The sequence below is a fragment of the Phyllostomus hastatus genome, unplaced genomic scaffold (assembly GCF_019186645.2).
Source record: "Phyllostomus hastatus isolate PE091 unplaced genomic scaffold, TTU_PhHast_1.1 phas_contig_1, whole genome shotgun sequence".
Lineage (NCBI taxonomy): Eukaryota > Metazoa > Chordata > Mammalia > Chiroptera > Phyllostomidae > Phyllostomus > Phyllostomus hastatus.
In genome coordinates, this window is record NW_025333498.1 from 10,879,951 (window position 1) to 10,892,165 (window position 12,215).

The window sequence follows — 12,215 nt, forward strand, 5'->3', positions numbered from 1 at the left end:
AAAAGTAGTTTAATAATGTTTTCAGATAATTGTGGATATCTTTCCATGATACTATAGATAAAGTGCTCCTTTCTTAAAAGCTAGTTACAACGCACATTTGAACACATATCAATGAACCTTTTGGAGTCTGCTATTTGAAAATGTGTAGATGTGTGTCTCACTTTGTATGAATGAATCTGTTACTCATGCCTGATCTTATAACATCCTGCATCGGCTATTTGGAAAATTTGGTGTACTGAGTTTTTTAGTGCTTTCAAATGTTGACACATTTTATTACACAGTATTTTAAAAATATCAAATACATTTATATCACTGCCACTGTCATCAGGAAGTTCTTTAAGTATTGGGAATCTGTCAAGTTCATTGTAGCAGATATGAATTTTTAAAATGTTTTAATTTTTGCTCAAAAGCTTGAATTTTATCATTGGCAACAAACATTCTCAGTTTTTTTTTCTTGAGTGACTGGCTCACTTCTCTCATTTTCCGGAAAATGTTTGCCAAATACTTGTGTCTGAATGCCATAGTCTGTTAGTTGGTCTCTCTCAAATAAAAAATGGTGTTCCATAAAAACTAGCTAGTTCAGCTGTAACTAAAATGGTGTAAGTGCTTTTTTTGGAGAGAACCATCACTTTCATTTGTAGCATTAGTCCTTTACGAATATTTCAATTTTATCACACACAATATTGAAAAGAAATATATTCAAGGCTAGAAATTTTTAAAAATTAAAAAAATTAAAATGTATTGCTTCATCAAGGACACTTAAGTGAAATTGTGTTTTTTTTTAACTGTGAATTTGACTTGGTAAAAAAGGCAAAAATTATTAGTAAAATTTGATGTCACTGCCTTAATTCAAGCTGACAATAGGAGTTTTGACCACCATCGCCTCTGTATTATTAGTGCAAATATAAACATGGTGAAAAAGTCAAATAAATCTTTAGTATTATGATAAAAATCATTTTGATCCTGCATACCCTCTGAGACTACACATTGAGAATTGCTGCTGGTGTTTTGGTTTATGTATTTAAATGATTGACTTAATTTGCCAGTTTCTCCTGATTATTTGTTGTTATAAAACAACAGTATAAGTACAGACATACCTTCTATTAATAGTAGAGATTTTGGGGAAATCTAATTTCTAAAATCTCACTGAGATATTTGGAACATAAATTATACATAAAGGAAAAAGCTTTAGAAAAGAAGATTGTTCATGATTGGAAGTCAGTATATAATTTTTAATTATACATTGTTTTTTAAAATTAATTTTATGTGGTAGTATGATTAAACATAGACTATGTAATTTAAAATTGTTAATATCACTTTGTATCATAGTTATTAAGTGTTGGTTTCAATACAAAATTACATGTTTATTGTCTGTATTTCAAATCTTCAACCCAAAGGATATTTATAGTTTTCATTGACTAGCTCATTTTGGACTTCATGGATAAATACCTATATACCTTAAATTCTTCAGAGAAGTATCTAAGCTATTTACCCATGACTTTGTGGAAAAATTACAGACATAAATTGAGCATTAATTTTTTATTTGATATGATAGAAATGTAGCTTTTTGGGGTATTAGAGTAGCAGTTTCTCTCTATTTCTTTCTGTAAATGATAACCTTAAAATTTCCTCTAATTCTTTTACCAGATAAAAATGCTATTTATTGTCACTCTTGATATGTGTATGTATTTGGGAACTTAAACTTTTCTGGGAATGAATTCTGTCATAATTCTTGAGGACAATAATTCATTGTGATAGTTTTTCAGGAAGCTACAGAAGCAGCCCTGTTTGTTTAAACCCTAGTTTAACCTGATTATTAACAATTAAATTGTGTTTTCTCCTTACAATTAAAGTGTATTCAAATTTATTGGTCCCTTGCTTCACAGATTTATCTCAGTATGTGGTGTATTCAAATAGAATTTTGTATTTTTAATTAGGGGATTAGATAAGTAATTCAGAAGAGCCAAAAAAAATTGTTAAACATCACATTGCTTAACCACCTAATATACCGTAAATGTGTGTATACACTGTGTTTTGGGAGTCCTCTACCAGGCAGGCTTGTTTTTCAGGCAGTGTTTTAAAGACTGGACATGTGCAGAAACTGTGAGCACAATTAGCGCCAAGCAGATAAATCCTGCACTAATCCTGTTTACGGTCTGCATCAGACAGATGTGCCAAGATTGATTTAGACAAGCCCTAGGCTTACAGTAATATTTTAAAAGTTCCATTCACCATTCAGTTTTTGTGAAACCTTTGCTAAATATTCTTAACTGTTGTTGGTTTTACTGTTCTTGTTGACCACTGTAACCTACTTTAAGCAGGTTCTGCTTTGCTCTCATGGTGACTGGGTAACCTGCCAGGCAAGGTTATCTTTATTCTCTGTAATTAAATTGACTTTTTTCCCCAAGAAAATACAATAGGAAGTGGGTGCTGAATTAAATAAATAGCATGGTATCCAATAGACGTATACTTAAATCCCCTGCAAGAACAGATGGTCCCAGTATCTCTGTAAGTAATGTGAGAGGACAGTTAATGTTCTGAAACAACTAGCTATAGCCAATACGATACTAATGAACCAATAGATTTCAAATAATAAACCACATGCCACAATGCAAAATTATATGTCATCTGTATGTTTTTAATTCTCATGATCTTTAAAAAAAGCATCCATAGATGACTCCTGTATTTTTATCTACTGTTATCAACTATCAATCTATGAATAGTTTTATTTCATAGTTTTCACCAATAAAGGTATATTTTACATTAAGATAAAATTAAAGTTATGTTTAAAATACATGCCCTGAAGTATGTTCTTTATTTTTCAACTTCTCTTTTAACATACTGTCTGCATGTGTTAGATTGTACATGGAAATGTGGCTTTTGCATACAATCATAGAAACATTTGCTTCTATTTGTGGCAGAAACTGGTTGTACTATAACAGGTGGCTGACTCAGAGATGAAAGCAGCTATCTCATGGGTGAAGAATTAAGCAGAAATATAAGACCTAAATTTTTGTTAGCACTTACAAATTTAAAACTAAAATAGTTTACAAATAAAAAGCAGTACTCTTCTGATTCACGTGGAGAATAAAGTGAACCTAAGTTGTTCCTGAGTTACTGCTACAAAGCGGGGGAGGTAGGTAGGTAAGTGCTTCATTTTTACTGACCCAAATCAATAGCCTTCTCTCTGAATGTGGTTTCCTCTTTTTTTTCTCCCTCTAATCTGTTTCTCTTAAATATTTGTGTATTCTAAGTGTGTCCCAAAGAGTAAGTATTTTGGCTTGGAGGTGGAGGAGAAACAATGACCTTCGTAGATTTTCAGTTTATCCTATCAGATGATTTCCAGAACCTTCAACTTCACTGGGGGTGAGCCTGAGGGCTGCGGGACTAGAAACCTGAGGACCTTTGGCCTTACCTCTCTTTCAAGTCAAGGAAACCCAGGTCCTGCTGCCCCATGGAGCCAGCTGGTCAGCTGCTCATATTTTAAGAACTTTGAAAACAAAACAAAGGCTAGAAAACACCACCTAATCTAATGAGTGATTAAATGGTAGGTAGACAGTTCCATGCCTTTAAATTAAAACATTTTAAATTCAGGTTCACAGAATTCTAACAAGTTTTATTTCTGCAGACTATATTCAAAATGAGAAAGCAATATTTTGTAAAAGTAATATTATACAAATCTTCACATATGTTATAAAATAATTGTATTAAAAAACAAGTGAATCCTGTGGTTAGAGAGAACTGGGCAGATTTATTCATGTAATGGAAATGATTAACATTGCAGAAATAAATAATAGGTCAGAATTTCTATGCAGGAAATTGGCACCTGGTAGATTTATATAGCTATTAAGAAAAAAGTCCTAAAGAGCAGTTTGCCTATAGTTAGAAATTTGTAAAAAACCTATTATCCTTTTTTTCCTTTTAAATAAAAGCACAATGCTTATTCTAAATCTGTACTTCTTCCTCTTAGTCTCTTCTTGTCACATTGGCAAAGAGATCATTTATGTGAAAACCTCAAATTTGAATTTGTGGGCAAATAAGGAAAAAGAGATTGGAATCCTGAGCAGGGGAAGCAGGACATAGCTCTCAGGGAATTATGGGCATTTTCAGAATCACTTCTGTGAGCTCCTGGTTGCTACAATTTTTTTTGTCTTTTTATTTTATTTTATATTTTCCTTTTCATTGAATTTATTGGGGTGACACTGTTTAACAAAATTATATAGGTTTGAGGTGCACAATTCTACAACATCATCTAAGTACTATATTTTGTGTCACCACCCCCAAGTTGAGTCTCCTTCCATCACAATTTATCCTCCACTTTACATTCTTCACCTGCCTCCACTCTCCTTGCAATCACCAAGCTGTTGTCCTATAATCTAACCTTCAGTTTCTTTGAAGGTCACCTCAGTTTCTGATGAAATACTATAGACTGATGCATTGGTTGTCTTGCTGTTTCCCTAAGAACTACTCAGAGGCAGACAGTAGTTGGCCAACTCTTTTAGGTTTAACTAGATTTAAATCAGAGCCAGAGGGTTAGATGAGAGTGTGAGTTTACTTGAAGGTCCTTACATCCCACTCAACATTGGCAACAACTTGTAAAGACCAGCCAAAGTGCTTGATTTAAATCTTGGATCTGCCTCCTGCCAGATGTATGATCATGGAGAAGTTCCTTAGACGCTGTCCTGAATGTCTTCTCTTTCAGAGAAATACATCTACAACAGAGGGTTGTCATAACGATTGAATGAGATAGTACAGGTAAAGTGCTTAGAGCAATGCCTGGTATATAGCATATGCTCATTAAATATTAGCTACCCTTACTTTGTAGGGAATGTAATTTAAAAAATTAAAACAAGTAATATGATCAGGAACTATTTGAGAATGAGCAAGGAAAATAATCTTTTTCAATTAATTACAGAAAGAATTCACTGTAGAAAAATGTAAATTCACATACACAAGCTGAATCACAATCTCACTATCCAAGTTTTCATATGCATATTCATATATATGTGCATGTGAAAGTATATTACACATACATTATGTATTCAGTAAATATATACAAAACAGTAGTAGAAATGTGCAATACTATTTTAGGTACTTTACAAGTCAGATTCCGACATTTTAATGGCTGAATAGCATTCAGTTATACACATATATTTCATTTTACAGAATCAATACTCTGTTATTGCACATTTAGGTCATTTCCAAGTTTCACCCAAATAATGCTTGGGTAAGCATTCTTTTAGCTAAATTGTGCATGTTAATTATTTCCTTAGGGTAGATTCCTGGAAGTAAATTGCTGGATCAAAAATATGCACATTTAAAGTATTTTTCCTTTTCTATATTTGTAAAAGGCATAAAATATAATGTTGATTACAGAAAGGGAAATTATGGAAGTTTATAAGAAAATATTAATCTTACATTCCCTTCTGCATATCTCTCTTTTAATAGGTAACCAATGTTAAGTTTATTGTGTGTTTTCCACTGTGTTTACTTTTTTTCTTATAATGGAAATGAGGTCACATCCCTCAGGTTACTTTATACCTGCTTTTATTCCACTAATTTATATCTCTTAACCCGAATACCTGTCCAGATCAGAACACACATCTGACTTGTTTCTTTATGAGCTGTGAAAGACTGATTCAACCATCTTCCTATTGAAGAACATGAATATTGCTTCAAATCGTTTTGCTATTATAAATACTGCTGCAATTAACATTTTGAAATCTTTTGATACATATTTCCAACCAACCTGTTCTCCAGCAGTTACCATTTATACATTCCCACTGGTGCTGGGACTGGCTGTCTTTCCCCACACCAGCATTGAGCATTAGTTTTGATCTTATGCCAATTTAAAAGGCAACAAATGGTATCTTGTTGTGTTAATTTGCATTTCTTTGATTACTAATTAGATTGAACTTTCTCATATGTTCATTGGTCAATTTGCATTTCTTCTTTTGTAAAATGCCTGTCTCGGGCCTTCTATGTACTTTGCCACCAAAGTATTTCTTTCCTTGATTAAATAGATTATTTAACTGTCATATGTTGTGAATATTTCTGCCCATATGGCTTTTGCTTGTGTTTTCTATTTTTGGGTCTCTAGGAGTTGACTGGCATTAGATTCAAGGGAGACCTCTGCAGGTCTACAGAGTTCTCTCCCTGCACAGCTCCTCTCCAGCAATTTGCCCAGTGAACTCTGGTCGTCTTGGCTTTCCTGGACTCCCAACTCCTCCTCAACTCAGGGAGAGTAGCAAGCTCCCCCTCCTCCCTGCCCCCCACAGGTCCCCTACTGTGGCCTAGAAATGTGAGGCAATCCTGTGGCTCCTCTGCCATCCCTTTCTCAACAATCACTGTCCTGTGCTGCCACATGTCTGACATCAGAAAACTGACAGTTCATATAACTTACTGGGCTTTTTAAGTTTACCTTTCTGACAGAAGGTAAAACCAGTCCCTGAGATTCCACGTTGGCTAGAGTAGAAGTTTTAGAAGTACTTTTGCAAAATTATAAGAACACTCCTACTTTGAGAGTCCATTGGAATGGTCCTTTACTAACAATAATTATTTTTTAATCTGTGGTTAAACAATAACATTTCATGCCACTATAAAGTCTGACTGTGGTAACATTCAAGTGGATCTTCTTTTTAGGTTGGCAGAGATTCATCTTATAATCGCAATAATCTTATTCTGCTTCCTTTTGCACATGTGTTCCTTTACCTAGAATGTCCATGTTCTTTCCTTTCAGGGGTGTCCAACTTTTTGGCAGCTCTGGGCCACACTGGAAGAAAAGACTTGGGCCACACATTAAATACATTGCAACACGTAATCACACAAAGAATCTCATAATGTTTTAAGTAAATTTATGATTTTGTGTTAGGCCACATTCACAGCCATCCTGGGCCACATGTGGCCTGTGGGCTGCAGGTTGGACACCAGCAAATGGTGCCTTCAACAACCTGTCATAAACTCAGTTCTGTTGGTGAATTGTATTTTCCATTACTTTATTCTGTCCAATAGCAAGGAGCCTATTGTGTGATACTCATTTATTATTACTGAAATGTTGCTTTATGTTCTTAGAGTCCTACATACACTGAATATCCTCAGGTTTGGAATGTTCCAGGCCTTGTGTGGCAGAGGCCCCTTTCATTTTTCTATTTTTTATTCTTGGGAAAATAGACTCAACTTTTCTTTCCTCCCCATCTCCTACAAGGATTGATGTAAAGGACAATCAGTGGAATTACAAATGAGAAAGACTGGGTTTTTACTATTATTTATTTATACATAGAAGATATGGACACAATGGTTTTGATGGGAACATTTAATTTTTTTTCTAGGTGATTCCAAGTGTGACTTGTCATGTAAAGAAGAATTTCTTAAACTCAAGGACATATTCTCTGTCAAACTGAAACGACGTCACTTTGCTACCCAGGAGGGAAATGGTACCTTATTGGGTATCACACTCTTCATCTGTTTGAAAAAGGAACAAAATAAATTAAAGGATTCTACACTGGATCTTATTAATTTAAGTGAAGACCACTGTGACATATGGTATAGACAGTTCAAGAAAATTTTGGCAGGTAAGTACTCCTTATGGGAATTTTTAATGAGTCTAGTTTCCTTGATGTGGTTTATTAATCTAAACATGATTTTGTATTTACAAGCACAGAAACTCTTGATTATGTTGATGTAGTTTCCTTCTAATCCTAGTTTGTTGAGTGTTTTACTCATGAAAGGAAATTGCATGCTGTCATATACTTTTTCTACATAGATTGAGATCATATGGCTTTCCCCCCTTCATTCTGTTAATGTGGTGTATTACATTGATTTTTAGATGTTGAACCATCCTTGTAATATAGGAATAAATCCTACTTGGTCACAGTGTATAATTATTTTAATATGTTATTGAATTTGGCTTGCTGGTGTTTTGTTGAAGATTTTTACATCATTATTCATAAGAGATTGGTCTGTAGTTTTCTTTTTTTCTTTTTCTTGTAGTAGCTTCATTTGACTTTGGTGTCAAGTAATGTTGGCCTCATAGAATAAGTTAGGAAAGAAATCTTGAAGACCACTTCTATGAAGAAGGTGTGATAATCTGAAATAACACAGTTCTTAAATAATTTAGTTCAGGTGAAAGTTGTTTTTGAAAGTGTACTTATTTTTCTAGTAATGTCTCTTGAGCTTACATTAGAATTTATTTTCCTTCTACTGATGCACTGATGGCAAGTGCATGTGTAAGCTGGGTGGCTTTTTTTTGCCACCCAGAATAACAGTTTTTTGAAGAGAATATTTAAGTAGTTGATTTCAGGGTAGATTTTTCTAAAGTTAAATGTCCAGAGAAAAGAGAACATATTTACTAGAATATTATCTCTGAATGACTTCAGTGTATCTGAAAATTTGTGTTATTTATATTTTGTGTCCTAAATATAATGCATGAAAACAAATAAAATGTAACTCAAATTTTTAGGAAGTATCTTGTTAAATAACCAAACTGAGTTTTAGGATTGACTTTTTCTCATAGATTTGTACATCTTACTTTCTTTTTAGCTCAGTTTTTCGTGTTTGCCAGAGTGATTAGGGTAGAGGCAGCTGGTATAGTCAGTGGTTCGGTTTGGAGTATGATGACAGTGGACAGAGACGGGTGCCAGACAGAGCAAGCTCATGGTGACGTTAGACGGTTTCAGGCCAGGCATCCTTAATCAAGAGAACTGGGTATGGTGCCAGGTGGGTACTAGACTTATTGGGGGGATCACTTCAAAATTATAAAAATGCCTAACCACTGTGCTGTACAGCTGAAACTAATATAAAGTAATATTCAGGGTCAAATGTAACTGAAAAAAAAGGGAAGATTGAGGACCCAAGTTGGTCAAGGGCAGCCAAATGATAAGGGTTCACCGATAAAAGATCAGCTGACCTGACATAGTAAAAAGCAAGATGACCTTGTTACTATGTGATCCCCACTCTTCCTTATTAGCCACTTTGGGACCTTCAGGGAGACCTTCAGGGATTCTTTCAAGAAGGCAGAAAACTACAAGGGCCATAGTTTAGTTTATCTCTTGGAAAACAGAGAATATATACACAAGGTCTGTCCAGAAAGTATCCATTCATGTAATATGAAAAATAGAGACATTTATTGAAGAAGATACAAGATACAAGAAACATTGCACACAGGACAATGACACCTAAGTCCCCTTCAAAGTACGCATGTTGGGACCTCCCACAGTTTCCCAGTCACCATCAGCTGCCCCATCCTATTTTCCTGAATCTCATAGATGGTCTAAAATTTCTTCCCTTTCAAAGGTGATTTTAGTTTTGGGAAAAGCCAGAAATTGCAGGGCACCAAATCTGGGCCGGGGGTGTCACTGAGTTACCTAGGTGATTTGATGTTTCACCAAAAAACTCTACACGAGACATGACGCAGGAGCGGGCACATTGTTGTGATGAAGCTGCCAATGACCAGTTGACCATAGCTGCAGCCTTCTGAATCATCCAAATAGTTTCTGTGGAGGAATGTTCAAGGTTAAAGCAAAATTTGATGCAGATTTGTTGCTCTACTCGCTCAGTCATTTTGAATATGTAAACCACACAGTGCACATGCTCACTCAATGGCGTCTAGCACCCCCCACTGACTAGTGCAGTAAGTCATTGTTCACACATGCGAATTCCAGTCCACTCTTCTTGGCTGCCAGGTTACCTCAATGTCATGTAAATCATTCTCATTATATTAACAATGTCTGGACTTTTTCCGGACAGACGTTATATGTATATAGGGTGGGATGAAAGTAAGGTTGCAGCTGTGAGTACATAAAACAGAGTTTATTCTCATGTTGTTATTATTTTTCATATGAGCACCTGTAAATCTACATTTCCCCACCCTGCATGTTTAACATAAAAGCATTCCATTTTAACATAGGGTCTTTTATAGTGTTATTTCATGTCAGGAGAGATTTTTTTAAGCCTGAAATAAAAATTAAAAATTAATAAGATCAAGTGAATAAAATTTTCTAACATTGGCAGTTACTTATGAGACTCCTATGGTCTATAAAATAGGAATGGGCCATTTTATTATGACAGGCAAGGCTCCTCCTTGCACTGAAGGTATGAGGGTATCGTTTCCTATGGGGCTTATGAAGGGCTGGTGGGGTGATGTGAGAGGCAACTTCCTCAATATATCTTACCCATAAAGCCAATAGGGACTAAGCAGAGGACATAGCAGCAGAGCTTAATTTAGTAAATGCAATTTTATAGGAGTAGAGGGACTTGTCGAAATAAACTGTTCAAATTTTTTTCAGCTTAATGAATATTTTTTCTTTTTTAAAAATTATTTTATTGTTGTTCAATTACAGTTGTCTGTATTCCCCCCCCTCCTCCAAACCCACCTCCCTCCCTTGGTTTTGTCCATGTGTCCTTTATAGTAGTTCCTGAAAACCCTTCTACCCTCTGTCCCCTCCCCTCTCCCCTCTGGCTATTGTTAGATTGTTCTTATTTTCAGTGACTCTGGTTATATATTTTGGCTTGGTCTAGGGTGAAAATGTAGGTGAATTATATCTTTTAGGCTCTCATTTTTGGGAATGTTGCTTTTTGTATTTTTCATTTTTAGTGTTGATGGCAGTAGTAAATGGAGTCATATACTTTAGCATGATTCTGGAGTATAGAGTGATTTATTAATTGAAAGAGAAATAGATTGATCTACTTGCCTGTTGGTAGGCACTTGGGTTGCCTCCATATCTTGGCTATTGTAAATAATGCTGCAGTGAACATGGGGGTGCTTATGTTCTTTTGAATTAGTGTTTGGGTTTCTTCAGATATATTCTTTCAAGTGGAATTGCTAGGCCATAAGACAGTTTCATTTTAGGATTTTTGAGGAAACCCATATTGTTTTTCATAGCAGTTGAACCAGCCTACATCCTCACCAACAGCGCATTAGGGTTCCCTTTTCTCCACTTCTTTGCCAATACTTGTTTATTGATTTATCAATAATAGCCATTCTGACAGGTGTGAGATGGTGTCTCATTGAGGTTTTGATTGGCGATTTTCTGATGATTAGTGATGTTGAGAAATCCTTTGTATGTCTGTTGGCCTTCTGTATGTCTTCTTTGGAGAAGTGTCTCTTTAGTTCCTTTGCCCATTTTTAAATTGGATTGTTTGTTTCTTTGGTGTTGAATTTACAACTTCTTTAACATTTTGGATATTAACCCCTTATCAGATGTATTAGTGAATATGTTCTCCCATTCTGTGGGTTGTCTTAATATTTTGTTCGTTTTTTTTTTTTTGCTGTGCAAAAACTTTTTAGTTTGATATAGTCCCACTTGTTTATTTTTTAAAATATTTATTTCTTTTTAGAGGGAGGGAAAGGGAAGGAGAAAGAGTGAGAGAAACATCAATGTGTGGTTGCCTCATGTATGCCCCCAACTGGAAACCTGGCGTGCAACCCAGGCATGTGCCCTGACTGGGAATTGAACCAGCAATCCTTTGGTTCATGGGCTGGTGCTCAATCCACTGAGCCACACCAGCCAGAGCTGTTTATTTTTTCTTTTGTTTCCTTTGCCCAAGGACATGTATCAGAAAAAATACTGTCATGAGAAACGCCCCAGATTTTATTGCCCATGATACCATCTAAGATTCTTATGGTTTCAAGTTTTACATTTAAGCCTATAATCCGGTTTGAGTTTATTCTTGTATGTGGTCTAAGAAGGTGATCTAACTTCATTTTTTCGCACATATATGTAGACAACAAGGAAACAAAACAGGATTGAGATCCTCTAACACAAATCACATAGTATAAATCATCTAAGACAGGCTGAATAAAGGACTGCTCCATCTGCGCCCCTGGTGGACTCGGCAGGTCCTGTGGGAGGGGCCAACTAACAGGTCCGCACGGTCTTCATCCTACACAAGTGAATGGTGGAGGCTCCAAAGCTCTCTACCAAACATTATGTTATACCTACACTTCCTTTTTAAGTTTACAGTCTTAATGTTTGTTTTTTGATGTTTCCTTGATTTTTTTCCATTGTTTTCTTTCACTTTCAAATCCATGTAATCCAGGCGTCCATTAAAGTGCCTGTCATCTGAGAGTCAAATACGAGTGGCTCAAGCTTCAGGCAGTAAGTGTCTTCCTTTCTCAGTCTTTCCGGGATGAGGGTAATTGCTTACCTCTTCCTGTTCCGCTGACTCTGATTTCCACGGAGTATGGTCTATTTGTGGATTACTTTCATGTCTCACAT

General features: G+C 35.5%; 1 protein-coding gene across 6 annotated transcripts in view; it reads left to right on the plus strand.

Moving 5' to 3' along the window:
- Positions 1-12,215, plus strand: part of CERKL (ceramide kinase like) — a 102,844-nt gene that overhangs the window by 37,122 nt on the left and 53,507 nt on the right. For all 6 annotated transcript variants that reach the window (XM_045841632.1, XM_045841937.1, XM_045841563.1 and 3 more), the window contains exon 2: positions 7,329-7,571. In XM_045841632.1, the coding sequence (XP_045697588.1) occupies positions 7,329-7,571 (243 nt within the window). The remainder of the gene's footprint in view (positions 1-7,328; positions 7,572-12,215) is intronic.